The sequence below is a fragment of the Eretmochelys imbricata genome, chromosome 10 (assembly GCF_965152235.1).
Source record: "Eretmochelys imbricata isolate rEreImb1 chromosome 10, rEreImb1.hap1, whole genome shotgun sequence".
In the NCBI taxonomy this organism is placed as follows: domain Eukaryota; kingdom Metazoa; phylum Chordata; order Testudines; family Cheloniidae; genus Eretmochelys; species Eretmochelys imbricata.
In genome coordinates this window covers 83,624,639-83,642,116 of record NC_135581.1, presented here as the reverse complement: position 1 = coordinate 83,642,116, position 17,478 = coordinate 83,624,639, and the positions used below count along the sequence as shown (strand labels likewise).

General features: G+C 51.4%; 1 protein-coding gene across 2 annotated transcripts in view; it reads right to left on the bottom strand.

Moving 5' to 3' along the window:
• Positions 1-796: 796 nt before the first annotated feature.
• Positions 797-17,478, bottom strand: part of FRMD5 (FERM domain containing 5) — an 80,240-nt gene continuing 63,558 nt past the window's right edge. Inside the window, exons 11-14 of one of the 2 annotated variants that reach the window (XM_077828084.1) lie at positions 17,143-17,211; positions 12,353-12,459; positions 1,148-1,500; positions 797-968 (exon numbers count right to left, since the gene is read on the bottom strand). In XM_077828084.1, the coding sequence (XP_077684210.1) occupies positions 921-968; positions 1,148-1,500; positions 12,353-12,459; positions 17,143-17,211 (577 nt within the window). In that variant the 3' untranslated portion in view covers positions 797-920. Of the gene's footprint in view, positions 1,501-12,352; positions 12,460-17,142; positions 17,212-17,478 lie in introns of both variants that reach the window. The other variant, XM_077828083.1, reaches the window with a different exon arrangement.

Here is a 17,478-nt window from a genome sequence, read left to right as displayed (position 1 = left end):
ACACGCACAACTTTCTGAGGCAAAACGTATCCCAAATCATCAGGTATGATTCCTAACTACACACCCAGACTTTGTAGAACATAACTGAGTACATTTATCTACTCTCCCCGTATACTCCACTCCCACTGTTGTTAGGATTTAACACCTCTATAGTAAACGCCACTGTGGTGCACTACAGGTCCAAGGCTTAACATATTCTGAAAAGGCCTAAGTGCTAGGATAGGACAGGTATTCACATCTTTCTATGCTATTTAAAGGAACAGACACTGCCACTCCTGGCTTCCCTGTTTCTTGCCCACTCTGTTTGTGAAAACGTTTCTAAGTTGATAATGGTATTGTACCAGATCGCTTTCTAAGGACTAAGCCATTTGCCAGTTAAGAAGCTCTGGGTAGTAAAAGGAGGATCTCTAAAATACTAATTTGAAGGTGGAAGTGCTGTGCACAGAGGCAGTTTTAATAATGAAACAATCTACTAGCATTTAAATTACAACTCAGTAGCACCATTACTAAAGCTCCTGCATAATGCAATATCTCTAGTCTTGGACTAGTGCCTCCGCTATGGGCTGGCACTAATCAGTAGTAATAAAATAAATTCCTCTTATTCAATACTTCCAAAGTAATACACACATCTATGAAAATTAACATCTTAAATTATTCTGCAAACTTCAAGGATTAAAAACTGAATGGTTGAATGCTTCAGGAAAGTGGAGCTCTAAATAAATGCGTTTTTAATCTGGCATAAATCTATCGCTTTCTTCTTCCAGGAACAAACCTCCTAGGGTGCAGTGTACTTTGATTCATGAAAGGAGGACTTAGTTTATGGGCCGATGGTGCCACGATGGGTCCCATTTGCTGGGAACTGGTAGCAGGTATCTTCTGAATCCACCTGGCTAGTTATTAGGAAGTCATGCCTTCAGGTGTCAATGAGCAGGCTCAGCACGGAGCGGACTTTGCAGGCAAACCATCGCCTGAGGGGACAAAAGTATTGATAATGGAATTGTTCAAACTCGGGGGTCTGGCGAATATCACGGAAAAAGGCAATGTCAAGGTCAGACTCGGTAAGGATGATCAGGAGAAGGAGCAAAACAAAGAGGAGTCCAACTGTCACAAGGAGCAAACGGAGGACACTTAAAACAAACTTATTCACCTGTGCAGCTTGTGTCCCGCCATTGCCACCAACACCCTGGCACAAGGCTTTGAACTCGCCTCCCATCTCATCAGCCTCAGTTGCAGTGGGTGTGTTGGCTTCAGACTCCTTTTCTTCTTCAATACTGCAGGGGGCACCATTGATCTGCCTGGAGAGCAGCATCAGCTCCAGGCTGTGTTCTGCCACCGGGGTAGGAAGCACGCTGTCTGCGGGGCTGTAGATCTCGTCAGAGATGACTGCCACTCTCTCGCTGCTCTCAGCTCTGCTGCTCCGCGAATGGGACATGAAAGCATCGCTGTGAGAGGCTGAACGCACGGGGGTCGAGTGAGCGCTGTCCCTCAGAGACTCCAGGCCTGGAGAGTGAAGGACAGCAGTGAGCGTGATGGGCAAGAGCTAGGAGGCAGAGGGGGGTTAGTGACTGGGTGTGGAGCCCTTCTCCTGTATAGACCAACCCTACGCTGCACTTACACCACACTCCAGGAGCTCAGACGGCTTCGCAAATATGAGAGCCACAAGCTGGGTCAGGCAATAACTTCTATTGGACCAGCTTCTGGGGGGGGGGGGAGAAAACTTTCAAGCTTACACAGAGCTCTTCTTCAGGTCACGCATACAAAAGAACAAAGCCTGAGACACTGCCATGGAGGTCCATTATTATCCCCATCTTATGGATGATGATAACAAAGCCCAGACAGGCTATGGCCTCACGTTTTCCAAGGGTCTGCTAATTTTGGGTGCCCACAATGAGTGATCTGGTCTGATTGTCCATTCCTTTAACGTGTGGTTTTTGTTTGTTTTTTGGTTTTTTAAATTCTGCTCCCTTAATGCTTTTGATGACTAAGGGGCTCACGTTGTGGTCCAGTAGCATCAATCCCAGTAACTAGGAGGCAGCCTGATGTCTGTACTATGGGCCAGACCATTAGCTGGAATAAGTTCATGCCCCTGGAGTCAATGAAGCCATGCTGACTTATACTAGCTGAGGATCTGACTCTAGGTATTGCTTTCTCAAAATACTGCAACTTCCTAACAGCACAAAACTGCATGGAAAATATAACCTCAGACCCTGCATGTCCCAAACATTTGTCACCTGCAGGAGTGGCAGACAGGCTATCAAAACCATCATTCATGTGGCAGGATGAACTTCCCTCTGGGCGAGGGTTCGTCCCAGCCTTGGCCCCCTTACCCTGTCTGCATTCCCCCTCGGCCAGAGCCGTGGCCCTGCTCCCACTTCAGGAGGGGGACGGTGTAAAAAAGTTTGGGACCATTGTATTACAGACAGGGCCGTAGCTCAGTGCGTAGGGCAGGGTTCTAGCTGTGCAACACCGCTCCCCTGCTATAACATGTAGAGGACTGTGCAGTGAACCCCAGCATGCTGGGCCCCACCTGTGCCTGCCTGCCCTACTTCCACTAGAGCATGGCCCTGGAAGGAGGGGCAGTGGCACAAGCTCCCCACCCCTTGGGGTTGCCAATCTGCTAATCGCACAGAACTGAACACCCTTCGCAGAGCAGGGCCGGCTCTAGGGCTTTCGCTGCCCCAAGCTGAGGTGGGGCTGGGGCTCACAGGCGGTGCTGGAAGCGGAGGGTCGGCACCTTCTCCCAGTGCCTGCAGGGGTTTTCCCCGTGTCCCTGCCGCGAAGCCCCGAGATAAGGGGCAGCCCAGCAGCCAGGGCACAGACCCAGCTGCCCAGCAGGACTTGCCCTCTCCTCCCCAGGTAGTGGCTGGGCCTGGGCAGCTCAGCATCCTGGGGCCGCGGTCGGGGAGGCGCAATGCCCTCGCCCCGTCTAAGTGGCACAGCTCTGAGAGTGCAACTGCCCTGGAAAAAAAGGAGGGCTGGGATCCCGCCCCCCCGGCAATGGGCCGCCCCCACGCACGCGCGTGCTTTGGGGGTGCCTAGAGCCGGTCCTGTCTCTGAGGCCCTGCCCCGTGGAAACACGCTGGCATGGCCCCGTCCGTTCTCAGCCCCCCTCCCCCCGCCCGCCCATAGGAGGGACTCACTTGCACAGGGGGAAAGGCAGCCCCTATAAATTAAGGCTGCATGGGGCAACTCTGTACCCCCTGGCCCAGGCAGCGATGTTGGCTGAAAAACGAGTGCAGGGGGACAATAGGCCGCTGCCCGCTTAAAATTCAACCCGCTAGCGCAGGTGGGTGCAGGGAGGGCGCAAACCCCACTCCCTCCCGCTGCACGAGCGCTGCCTGGCCCGGGCCAGCAAGCGCCACTCGAGCCGTTCGTATGAGCACCCTGGGGGCTGAATTCAAAGCCCACCGCCCCGGCTCGCGGCCTGCCGCTCTGTTAGCGCTCCAAGCGCCCGCTTTTGCACTGAGGCCTTGGGGCTGTGCTAATTTACAGCATCCCGTCCCAGGGGCGCACGGGTGCAGGCGAGCGCCTGGTACGGTGTCAAATAGTCCTAGCCCCTCTCGAGGACGCAGAAGCACTGCGCCTGTGTCAACTGCCCTGCCGAAAGACTGTGACACAGGCCTTCCCTTTAAAACACGGCTGAGCGCCTCTCCGCGGGCCTCAGAAGCCAACCTCCTTCACCCTCCACCCCCAAATCTAGAAACGTACGTTTCCCTCACCAGCCTTAACTCGGCACCCACCCTGCCTGCTGACTTTCCACCCATGGCTGGAGTCGCCCTCTGGCCCCCGCCTGAAGCTCAACCTCCCTCTGCTGGCGGGGGGGGGGGGGGAGAACGACGGGACGACGACGACGGGACGACACGTGAATTGGTCGTTAAGCTGTAGAACAGCCGCCTCCCCCACGCTGTGTCTGCGGGCTGTGCTGGTGAAGCCCCAGACAGCCGGGTCTGTTGTCACTGGCAGCTCAGGTGAGAGCAGCACGCTGGCCACCCATAGGCGGTGGGATGGGATGGACGTGCCTCTAGGAATAGGGCTTATAGCATGGCCTAGATCTCACACGGGGAAATCCCCTGCTGGGCTGAGGGGCAAGTACAAAACCCAGACAGCTTCAGGCTGAAGAAGTGGGGCCTAGGTCTCATACCAGCCACTCTGCCGAGGGCTGCATTTCCTCCTTAGGCAATAAAGTGCCCGGTCCCCCTCCAATCAGGTCCCCTGCCCGAGACTGCGGTAAGACGAGAACATGATAATTTCAGTAGAGCGAACACTGCTACTGTTTCCCCTGGAGCGAGCAATCACCAGCGCGCTGGGTTGGGGGGGGGGCTGAACCTGCTTCCAGCCAAGTGTGGAATCTTCCCCATCATATTTTCCAGCTCTCACCCTGGGCTCCTTCCTGAGTACACCGCCCTCCTGAGCCCACTCGTTTTAAAATGAATGACTTGCTCCAGGAGGCATTTGCCCAGCCCCGCCTGACGACATGCAGGATGGCCCCAGCGCTAAGCACAGCAGAGCAATGAAAATGTTCGCATCCCGCCAGGTATTTTTGTTCTAAGGAGGCTAAAAGTTTCTGTAAGCCAATCCCCAGGCTGCAGTCGTGAACCTTTCTGTCAGGGACAGCACGTTGGCTAACGCCTGTCAGACGCTGCTGGAGACTTACACAGCGAGCTTTGGGTTTTCTGCTGCTGCCGGCCATCACCCTGGTATCCGAGCTCCTGCAAGTGTCGGAACGAGCACTCTCTGTCGATGGACTCCTGCACTGGGGACCTTCCTATTCAGCCCCCCCCGCAACCGTCCCTTCTGGCTGTTCTCTCTAACAGAGACTGGTCTAAGCCACCAGCTCCAACCACGCCGCCCTCGGGGAAAGGCTGGAGCCAGACTTAGGCCCAGCGGTAACACAGGCCAGCTGCTGTGGAGAGCGCAGTAAAAGCGCAGGAGGGGACACCACGTTGATTTGAACCCGGAGCAAGGGTGCCCATTCCTCGCGCCCAAGGCCTGGCTCGCTGGGAGGGGAGTAGCGCACGGTAGCGCCGTCCGGCCAGCGCACACGAAGTGCTGGGGACGTGCGGGTGTACGAACAAGCTAACTGGGAACGGCAAAACGCCAAACAGCGACTCCCAAGCAGGGATGTGGCCGCTAGTTACCTGGTGTGAGCACGGCGCGCTGGTCCCGGGGCGCATCGCGGGCGAAGCCGGGGAGGGCCGGGAGGAGAGGCGAGGCACCGAGGGCTTTGCCCAGCAGCCGGGGGCCCAGGTTCAGCACTCGCACCTTCACATCCCGGCAGCAGTGGTTGATTATCCGCAGATGGACGGAAACTTTTGTTTTAATCTTTATCAGACACTTCCCCATGGTGACCTTGGACTAGCCCACTTCCTGCAGCCTCCCCGCTCCCCTGCGCTCAGCAGCAGGGCACGGGACGGAGCCGCCGCAGGAACTGCGGGAATGCAGGGTGAGGGCTGCAGCCGCGTCACCCAGTGGCATGCATGACCTCAATGACTGCGGTGCAGCTGACCCTGGAGCCAGCGCTATTTTGGGATCCCATGTTTCCGGGTACCCAGCTGAAGTGAGAGTGAGGAAAGGCAGCTGCAGCGCTGGGGGTGGGCAGCCTGGGGGCTGGTTAGAATAACGCTGTTAAATGTTATTTAATTCCCTGCTTGCTTTGCCGTTGATCCTTTTGTGGCACATTTGACATGCTACAGCACTAAGTCCTGTGTCACAACAACACAATGGGGCTGGCCATGGGCTCCAGGGCTGACCCCCCCGGCCCAGCCAGTCAGCACAGAAATCAACCTGATATTCGCTGTATACAAACCAATCCTTTACCTCCTCTGGGACCATCCCCAGTCTGCTCAGCACCCCCTAGAACAGGGGTGGGCAAACTTTTTGGTCCGAGGGCCACATCTGGGTGGGGAAATTGCATGCAGGGCCATGAATGTAGGGCTGGAGCGGAGGGTTGGGGTGCGGGAGGGGGTGCGGTGTGCAGGAAGGGGCTCAGGGCAGGGGATTAGGGGGCAGGAGGGGTGCATAGTGTGGGAGGGGGCTCAGGGCAGGGGGTTGAGGTGTGAGCTCTGGCCCTGCACCGCTTACCTCGAGCGGCTCTGAGGTGGCAGCGGCACACAGTGGGGCTAAGGCAGGCTCCCTGCCTGCCGTGGCCCCGCACAGCTCCCAGAAGCGCCCAGCACCACGTCCCTGAGGAGGGGGCAGAGGGCTCCGTGTGCTGCCCTTGCCTGTGGGTACCTCCCCCAAAGCTCCCATTGGCCGTGGTTCCCCATGCCCAGCCAATGAGAGCTGCGGGGGAGGTACCCGCAGGTGAGGGCAGCGCACGGAGCCCTCTGCCCCCACTCCCCAAGGGGCTGCAGGGAGCCTGCCTTAGCCCCGCCGCACCATGGGGGTGGCAATCCCACAGGCCAGATCCAAAGCCCTGAGGGGCTGGATCCGGCCTGCGGGCCGTAGTTTGCCCACCCCTGCGCTAGAATGCACTATGGGCCCAATCCTGCCTCCACTGAGGACAGTGGCAAAACTCTCTGGCTACAAGGGGGCAGGCCTAGGCCCTGCAATCGTGCTGCGTCGGAGCCGGAATACACTGGCTTTTGGGAAACCCCGAGGCCCAACAGCCTTTCCCGTGGGAGGCTCCGTCTGTATCAGCCCCCGTTCCATGCGCCAGCCTGTTGAACAAGGGCATTCTGCATCTGCAGTGGGGACTAGCTCTGCCCCAAGCTTCCCGACGCAGCTGAGTGCAGGGCTGTGTGGGGCTTGTTTCCCACGGAAAGTGTTATTTGGGCTAGGATACAGCGACCGGCAGGCAACCCTGCCCAACACACCTGTTATCCCCTGGGATTTACACCACCGTTTCCTTTCCCTTGCACCATCAGCTGCTGCCCGGGAAGGAAAGAATCTGTTTGGCCGGGATGCCTTTCCCCTCCCGCCGGAGCACAGATCTGTCTGTCACTGGGAAGGGCTGTTTGCAGTCAGCAGGCAGATATTCAGTGAAGCCGACAGACTGAGCAGAGGTTTCGCTTTCACCAGCAGGAATCTTTTCGCTGCCCAGAACTCCCACCGAGCATCTGGGCGCTAGTGACAGTGATTCAACCGTCCCTCTGTTCGTTTTTATTTGAAAGTTGCCACTAGCTCTTGCACCACGAGCTTTGTCGTGATGGGGGAGCCCTGCGGGAACAACCCCCTCCCCTCTGCACAGGGCCAGCTAGGGTAAGTTATCAAAGGAATGCCTGGTGGGGGGGAGGGGGAGTTAGTCAAGCACCTCTCATCCCCGTTAGCACAGGTTCCCAGGCTACAAGGCCGTGCACGCTTTGAAAATGCAGGGTTTCTGTTCCAAAGCATCCCCTCCCGCCCCGCCAGCCGACCGCTGGGAGACAGCAGAGCACGGACGAGCTGTTTGCTACTGAATCAGCTTTATGTACCTGGAAGCATTAAAATACAACTAATTCCCTGGCTGCTGGGGCTGCGGTCTGGTTCTTAAGCCCCGGGCTAAGGTCGGGTGCACAAGGCTTGGGAGTGGGAGCTCCCAGCAGCCTTCGGGCTAGTAAATATGACCTGGGCCAGGCTTTCGCCCAGCCGGGGAGCCACCTCTCTCCAAAGTGGGTAGAAGAGAGCAACGGTCCGAGAAGGGTAAGGGCAGTGGTCGGGCAAGGGGCCTTATCACTGCCCTGCCTATGCGGGATTCCTGTCTTTGCAGACAAGTTGTGAAGAAACCAAGGGAATTCCTAGGCCACCAGCTTGTTACACCAGGGCTAAGACTGTAAATAGCTACCAGCCACCTTAAAAGCAAGCTGCAGTTCTCTTAACCCACACAAACGTTAGCCTGACAATTCAAAACGATTGTTTTTATTTGGTTTTTAAGTGAATCCCGGAAGAAACCTGGGAATGAAAGTCCCTCGGCAGCCGAGAAGCCAGGGCCTGATTCTGATCTCACTGCCGCTGGCGTAGCTCTGCCGTCTTCCTGGGAATTTCTCTGGATTTGCTGCCATAAGAGATCGGCGTCAGGCCCGCAGCCACATTTTCAGCAGGCCACTGGCCCTGTGTTCACACCTGTGAGTGCATAGGTTTGCATGTGCAGAGCAGAACCTGGGATCTGTCTGGCACGCACAAATGCAGGTTTTGTGTGTGCAAAACACAATCACAGATGTTCCAGATAATATTAAGGGGGGGGGGGGTCAGTGACACTCTGTCACAAAGAGCCTGCTCTGTGCAGGCAGCAGCGCAGCCTGGTGGCCAGGTTTAAAATTAAAAAGAAGTTTTTATTTCATGAACTCACCAAATCCCTGGAAGACTTCCCCTCCTCCAGCTCAGAAACAGCCAAACCAACGTGATTATAAAGATGGGGGGAAGGGGAGAAATATTCCCTGGCCAAGTCCTTGTGTATCTAGTTTTAGCCTTGAGGAAACTTTCCTATCTGAGTGATAAACCAGCCGCTGAGAAATGGCCCTTATGCTGGATTGCTGCTGGACCCTGAATTAAAGGAGGCCCAGCCCGTCTCACACACCCCCAGGCTCTCCGAAAACCTTCACTTTCATTGTCAGAGCAGAGCAATAAAGTTCCATCTGTCACCAAAACAAGTAAAGAGCAATCAGCAGAGCAGTTCCCGTGTGAGACACACATCGGGGGCAGCCACTTCCCCTGGCCTTCCACAGCCTCAGGGACTGAGTGGCAATGCTGATGGGCGGTGAGTGAACACCCCCGCCTGGTGCAGCCCCCCCACAAAAGGGAAGGAGGAGACAGGACTGTTCAGAGGAGGAAACGTCCCCCTGATGAGCACACACCTTCCCCGCCGCCGCGTGTCAAACCCACCCAGGAAGTTACTGCTGCTCCAAGCAGCAGCCGCGTGCGGCTCGTTAACAGGCTGCATTAACCTTCCTGTGCTGAGCATCCCACCTGGCTCCTCGAAGACACACCCGGCCCCATCGCAGCGGCTCCGAAGAGGAAATTAGTGGCTACGAGTTCCCAGGGAATGTTCTGGCCTCTCTGTAGCTCCCGACAATTTCAATGGATTTGGCTTCCCTTGGTGCCATGCGGAGCTGAAGCGGGGCTGCGTCCCCAGATCTGTGCAGCCTTGGGCAAGTCACTCGCAATATGGCTCTTTGTTAACAGAACTAACAACCCATCCCTACCTCACAAGCATGCAAAGCTTCATTCCTTAATGCCTGGGGATCCCGGGGAGGCCCCAGAAGGAAGGTGCCGGGACAGCAGTGGTGGGGAGGGATGGATAATGGCCACAATGGTTATCCCCCACACTTGTCAGATACCGCGACAAGGAGTCTGACTAGAGCTAGCAAGGCAGGCTGGGAAGTCTCTCACCCCAAGGACAGGAAGTCACGGCCCTTCAATCTGAATATAAAATGCCAGCCTTGGAGTGAGTAGCTCATGCTGGCCGTTAGCACACCAGGCTTGTACCGCTAGGCCCCTGCACTCAGGTCGTGGGCCATGCCATAAGCACGGGCTCATTTCTGTTCCCTTTTCTGTACATCACTAAACCTCCACCGAGAGTGGAGTGTGCGCTCAGGAAATACGGGTTCCAGGAGCAGCCGGGGTGCTGCAGGGCCCATGCCCCACCAAGCAGAGTTATATGGCTTAACACAAAGGAGCATCCACTGCAATCTGACACACACTGAATCCAGTTCCTAAGAAATCCCGCTCTGTTCTTCTGCACCTGAAACTTCCGTTCCACAACTCTGCTGTTTCAACTTAGCCTGCGCTGGAATCTTACGTCATGACAGCTTCTAAGCAACAAAAGCAACCTGGGAGCAGTTAAACACATCTCTAGAAAAAACCGGGATACGTTATTTCAACAATCCCTCCAGCCCCCATCTTTCCGACCAGGTTGCATGGTGCAAGAAAATACCCCTCAATGAAGGGGCTGCTGTATTCTTATTGGTTCTTATTGCTATTGTAAGTCCTGAGTCTATAAAATAAATTAATTTAAAATAAAGGTTGTTTTTCCTGATACCACTCTTCCCTATGAGATAAGAACAGCTAATGCCCCGGTGACAATTTTAGCTTTCCTATGCTATGATTATAATCAGAGTGGAGAGGAAACATTTCTGCAAATATTTGATCAAATACCAATTCAAATTGCTTGGGCAGTGTTCCTCCCCCTCTTCCATTTGCTTTCCTCAAATATTCTAGTGAATGAGTTTTCCTGCAGGAATGTTCACGGACATGGTGATTTTAGAGGAACGCTAGGGAATATGCACCAAAAGCACCTTTTAACTAATACAAGCGAGGAACCACAGTGGAAGCCTGAGTCTAAGAATTATTTGCATCCAACCAGGGACCAGGACACAATCATGTGATCTACATGTCCAATCAAAACTAACAAATACATTTGGAATATCAAATATGCACAATAAACTTCTCATGAACCACCAACAGGCTAAGAATCATTTGCAGGAAGTTTTTGACAGATAATGTCAAATAGCAAATATATCTGAGAAATGTGAAAGCTGCTCACAGAAAATCACAAAGAGAAGCAGCAGCTAAATGAGTTGGCCATATTACTTGCTATGAATTGGTCACTCAACTCTGCTTATAAGCAGCTATGAACTCATCTCTTGGGAGAATTCAGAGTTAGTTTTAGGTGAGTGGTATTAAAACCTAGGACTCAGGTAATTCCAGCTAAGTGCACTGCCGTAAAATCCAGGGAACACCTGTTACACCTTTCATCTCTCCTCTGCTGGGCAGAATTGCTACGAAGCCAGCAACCCTGTCAATATACCAGAGCCCTGATTTCTGTGGGAGTTAATGACCAAAACCATTTTTTTTTCTTGTAAGTGACCTGTAAATATTTTTTTAGTGATTAATGAAATATGTTTCCATGTAATCAATGCCCCAGCTAGCTCGGGCTCAGGGGCATTCAGCACATACAGAAACTCCTGTTAAACTCCCACAGCAGCTTCCCTGAACTCCCTAACTGGAGCGTACAGAGGAGAGCAACAAAAATAACGAGAGATTTACAAAACATGACCGATGAGGACAGTTTTGAAATACTGGACAGTTTTAGTCTAGAGAAGACAAAACTGGGGGTGGAGCGGTGATAACAGTCATCAAATATGTTATAAAGAGGATCTTAATTAGCCTCTTACTCCACCTTTTCATGCTCTCTGTACGTATATATCTATCTTCTTACTATATGTTCCATTCTATGCATCTGATGAAGTGAGCTGTAGCCCACGAAAGCTTATGCTCTAATAAATTTGTTAGTTTCTAAGGTGCCACGAGGACTCCTGTTCTTTCCATAAAGAGGATGGTGATTCATTGTTCTCCACACTCACGGAGGGTAGCACAAGAAGTCATCAGCTCAGCTTGCAGCAAGGAGATTTAGACTGGCTCTTAGGAAGAACTTTCTAACTCTAGTTAAGCCCTGGAGCAGGGTCCGCAGGGAGGCTGTGGAAGCCCCGTCATTGCAGGGTTTCTAGGAAGAGGTTGGACAAACCCGTCAGGGAAGCTCTAGGTCCATGGTCCTGCCTCAGTGCAGGCAGCAGAACTATGTGACCTCTGGAGGTCTTTTCCAGCCCCACATTCCTGTGCTTTTCCCTAATGCACCATGAGCCTCTAGGGCTGGTCCACAGCTCTCAGGTCAGAACAGTAGATTGTGCCACTGGGAATTTTTACAAAATCGCATGTTATTCCCTTTGGTGCAATATGTATTTATACATGTCTATACACGTATGTATGTCGTACCTATAGAACTATATATGTGCATAGCTCTCCGTTTGTGTATATAATATACATCATTACACAGATAAACGCCCATTACCCGAGAGTCAACTACTCCAAATAACCTGTACCCACCTTTGGCACCTGGGGTCCATATAGCTCTCTCTAACCACACCCACCCACACATTTCACTGGCATGGGAGTCCCCTTCTTTTGACTAATGCCAAGAAGCTGCTAAGATCTATTCTTGTTTCTGTAATGGAGATGAACTGCCCATTGCTGTATTTGACTAGATCCTTTGATCCTTCCTGAGCAGGCCCTTCTGAGTGGATGAGCAGCTACAGCCTTGTGGTGCTGATCGACATCTCCCCTTTACTGGTGACTGGAGCAGAGGAAAAGGGGAGAAGAAATCAGCACATACGTTGCTAGCTGGTAAGGCAGAAACATCCACTGGACTCATAGGTGATTTCTTAATGGAAGTGAGCCACAAATGAGTGTGCAGCTGAATACCTCTGCTCTCAGCCAGGGATTCTCTGCTCTACCTGGCAATTATTCCATTCAGGAGGGGACAAGGAGCGTGGCTCCAGCTGAAGCATCATTAACTGCACTCTGAGAGGGAGGAGAATGGGAATGGAACACCGCGAATGCACGTAAAACACAGCCAGAGTTATCCATGCCCTGAGCTCACCTTCCATGATTGATATGTGAACAGCTCTCCGTCGAGTCCTGGGGACACTGCTGAGTCTTGGCCCATGAGTGATGGAAGGACAGCTGCGGCTAGGAACCAATCCTGCTCTATAGAAACAGAAAAGAGATGAGCGCTGACCCCTAGGGACTAGTAAAAGGAAACCAAGCGAGAGGCAGAAGAGCCAGGCAGGTGCAACTTAATGAAAATGCACACGGCTGCGCTCCCCTTGGCAGGCCGCTCAGGAGCCGGGCACAGGGCTGGCAGACCAGGCATGGAGAGCCCAGATGCAGGATGTGGGCAGGCACGGTTTCGCTTTTGGCTTCTTTCCTGAGCTCTGCAGGCTCTGGATGCCGGGAGCTGAGAGTGGTGTTTCAAACAAGTAATTATTCGCCCCCCTCCACAAGCACTGGCGTCCCCCCACCCCTTGACACCAGACAGAAAACAACCTCCTTACAAAACTGAGAAGACCACGAGTCTCTTCCAGAGATGTGCAAAACTACGTCTTTGCGGCTCACGCCGTAGGCACAGCAAACCAGGTGCCCGCTGTTCTGCTCTCCAGGGCACAGAGGAATCCAGGCTCCGGAGGAGCAGGCCTGGGGTCAGCAGAAGTCTTGGAACTGCTGCTTGTTCAGCCCCGTCAAAAGCACGTGAACGCCTGGGAGCAAAAGCTCCACCCTGAGCGTCTGGGAACAGAGCAGCGCTCTGCAGAGCTCCAGGCAAAGCAATTCTCCCCCAGATGTAACCACCGCTCCTTGGCAGGCAGTGCTGGGGCCCCATCTGAGCTCAGTGATGTCTGGTCGGAAAAGAATAACCAACGAAAATATCAGCAGATACTTTTAGCAACAGCTGGATGGACACATGGACATTAAATCAATGAGTTCTTGTGACATGGTGGCTTGGAGCTAAAATCTGCAGCCCTTCCTCAGCTAAGCTCTCAGGGTGGTTTCAGACTAAACTAAAGCTGAGTACGGTTGTCAGGTTTTTGGTCTTTTAGGAGCAGCAAAGGCAGATGCTGGGGAAACCTTTTGCTTGGTGCACACACTACACACAGGGCCTGACAACTGAGTGACTCTGATAACACTTGTGTAATGCAGCGGAGAAGCAGCTTGCAGATATATTATAGGTAGGGCCCTACCAAATTCACGGTCCATTTTGGTCAATTTCACAATCATGGGATTTTTAAAATTGTAAATGTAATGATTTCAGCTATTTAAATCTGAAATTTCACAGTGTTGTAACAGTAGAGGTCCTGACTCAAAAGAGGGTTATGGGAGGATCACAAGGTTATTGTAGGGGGTCGCGGTATTACCACCCGTACTTCTGTGCTGCTGCTGACGAGGCCTTGCCTTCAGACGGTAAAAGTACACAAGAGACCAGATTTCACGGGGGAGACTAGATTTCCGAGATGCGTTTTTCACGGCTGTGAATTTGGTAGGGTCCTAATTATATTGCACAGTGAACAAGAGAGCATCTCATGGAAGGATCTCCTCCCTGGCATGGGGACTGGAGACAATACAAATGATCCTGGAAGTCTCACTGTGCCTCTGAACATCCCACAAAAGAGAGTACAGACAATGGCAACCAGAAAAAGGTTAAGAGGGCAGCTGGCAGCAGTAAGGAGAGACAACCGGAAAAGTCCAGGCCCTCTTTGGCAAAAACACCAAAAGCAGGGAAGTCAATCCTAGGATCCTGCAGCAGCTGGACTGTGGGTTTTTTTCAAAACGGATTTTCACACATAGCAAAAATGCGAGAGCTTCACTTACAGAACGACATTCTTACACGTTGTAGCTGGAACATGCTGAATAGCAATATAACTACCACGAGAACATATCTGCACAGAGTGAGACTAGACAAAGAGCGTCACTGAACGAGGCTTCAAACCCAAGCTTTTGGAAGAAGGTGGGGACTGAAGTGGGTCAGCAAAGGGCACATTGCAATCTGCGTTGGGACCATTGCAATCTGCGGCGTATCGTCACGAGCAAATGTCTGTGCAAATATGAAGCTGAGCCCATATCCGCCACTCAGGGAACCTCCGACAGAAAAAGCAACACAAGCAAGTGCACGAGAAATAGCAGATTAAAGATGAGCAAGGATCCTCATTGGACATACTGGATGACATCCTGGCACCGCTGAAATCAATGCCAAGAGAACAGATATACTGGAATTGGAGAAGGTACAGAGACAGGCAACATACATGATTAGGGGTGTGGAAAGACTTCCATATGAGGAGAGATGAATAAGACTGGGACATTTCAGCTTGGAAAAGAGACGATTCAGGGGGCATATGACAGAGGTCTATAAAATTATGACTGGTGTGGAGAAAGTAAACAAGGAAGTGTTATTTACTCCTTCTCATAACACAAGAACTAGGGGTCACCAAATGAAGTTAACAGGCAGCAGGTTTAAAAACAAACCGAAGGAAGTATTTTTTCACACAGCGCACAGTCAACCTGTGAAACTCTTTGCCAGAGGATGTTGTGAAAGCCAAGACTATAACAGAGTTTAAAAAAAAAACCTAGATAAATTAATGGAGGATAGGTCCATCAATGGCTATTAGGCAGGATGGGCAGGGATGGTGTCCCTAGCCTGTTTGCAAGAAGCTGGGAATGGGCGACAGGGGATGGATCACTGGATGATCTGTTCTGTTCATTCCCTCGGAAGACAGAGATACTGGGCTAAATGGACCTTTGGTCTGAAGCAGTCTGGCTGTTCTTATATTCTTAATAAGTCCCCAGGCCGAGATGGTATCATCCAAGAGTTCTGAAGGAAATCAAATGTGAAATTGCAGAACAACTAACCTGTGGTATGTAACCTATCACTGAAACAAGGCTTTGTACCAGATGAGTGGAGGATAGCTAATGTGACACCAATTTTTAAAAAAGGCTCCACAGGTGATCCCGAAAATTACAGGCTGATTGAAACCAGGCAAACCGGTTGAAACTACAGCAAAGAACAGAACTATCAGACATATAGATGAATATGACTTGTTGGGGAAGAGTCAATACCGCTTGTGTAAAGGGAAATCATGCCTCACCAATCCATTAAAATTCTTTGAGGGGGTCAACAGGCATGTGGACAAGGGTGATCCAGTCAATATAATGTACTTGGATTTTCAGAAAGTTTTGACAGAGTCCCTATGAAAGGCTTTTAAGGAAACTAAGCTGTCATGGGATAAGAGGGAAGGTTCTCTCCTGGATCAGTAACTGGTTAAAAGACAGGAAACAAAGGGTAGGAATAAATGGTCAGTTCTCACAGTGGAGAGATGTAAACAGTGGGTTCACTGAAGGGTCTGTACTGGGACAGTGCTGTTCAACATGTTCATAAACAATATGGAAAAGGGGTAAACGGCGAGGTGGCAAAATTTGCAGATGCTACAAAATTACTCAGGATAGTTAAGACCAAAGCTGACAGCAATGAGTTGCAAAGGGATCTCACAAAACTGGATGACTGGGGAATAAAATGGCAGGTGAAATTCAACATTGATAAATGCATGCTAATGTACATTGGAAAAAATATTCCCAACTACACATATATAATGATAGGGTCTAAATGAGCTTTTACCACTCAAACGAGAGATCTTGGTAGTCATCCTGGGTAGTTCTCTGAAAACTTCTGTTCAATGCACAGCAGTGGTGAAAAAGACTAACAATGTTAGGAACTATTAGGAAAGGCATAGAAAATAAGACAGAAATGATCATAACCATCATATAAACCCACTTTGAATACTGTGTCCCGTTCTGGCTGCCCGTTTCCAAAAGGACATAGTGGAACTGGAAAGGTGCAGAGAAGGGCAACAAAGATGAGTAGGGGTACGGGGTACGCAGCAGCTTCCATATGGGGAGAACTAAAAAGATTGTGGCCGGTCAGCTTAGTAAAACGACGACTAAGGGGGCTACGAGAGAGGTCTATACACTCATGAGTGGGGTGGGAAAAATGCATAGAAAAGTATTATTTGCCCCTTTCCCAAAATACAAAAACTAGGCACCATCTGGTGAAATTAATAGGCAGCAGGTTTAATATAAACAGGAGAGAATACTTTCTCCACATAATGGACAATTAACCTGTGGAACTCACTGCCATGGGATGCTGTGATGCCCCAAAGTATAGCTGGATTCAGAAAAGAACGAGGTAATTTCATGAAGAACAGGTCCATCAATGGCTATCAGCCAAGATGGACAGGGATGTAACCCCATGTTTGGGGTGACCCTAAACCTCTGGTTGTCAGAAGCTGGTTGCCCTGTTTTGTACAGTGCCCCTGAAGCTTTGGTACTGGCTACTGTTGGAAGACAGGATACTGGGCTAGGGGGACCTTTGGTCTCACCCAGTATGGCTGTTCTTATGTCCTTCATGGCAAAACTTACACTGACTTCATTGGGGCCAGGATTTCACCCACTGTCTAGACACACCAGCAAAGCTCATTAGCAATGTATTTAAACAAGCCTCTGGGATCTGAAACACCTCACTTAGTCAAAGAATCCAGCCCCACTTCTAGTGCTGCTCGAGTACCAGACTGCAAGAAATGCTCAGCGTTACCGTTAGACAAAACAGAAGTGAACCAGCGTCTTTACCAGCTAACAATGCCCTTTTACTACCAACCTGTGCTCAGGAATGGTACCGCAGTGATATGCACCCTACTCGTGCAGGAAGCAGCTTGAAAGAGCACTTGCTACACTCTGGCTGTCTACAGGATATTCCCAACACTTCAGGCGGGACTGAAATCAAGGTGAGACGTCGTAGATCAATGCACCTCGTGTCCAGGACTGTGCTATGAAGATGCTGATGGTACTTACCTGTGAATTTCTGGGGGCTCCCTCTTGATCTTGGCACTAGATTCCATCACTTCTTTTGCAACTCGGCCACTGCAAGTGGTTCAAGAACAGAAACAGGGCAAGAACTGAAAAAGCATTCTGACTATTGCTGAGATTTTTCTACTGCTCTGATAAACAGTCACCCCTTTGCCCCTCCCCCCGCCCCATAACAGTACATCCTTCAACAGAACTCCATCCCTACTCCAGTCTCACACACAGGAACCGAGCGCTGTGGGCAAACAGTCTCCAAATGGAGAAGAAAAGACAGACGTTTGCTAAAAATGAACAGGTTTGGGGTTCCAGAAGGGCAGCAATCCT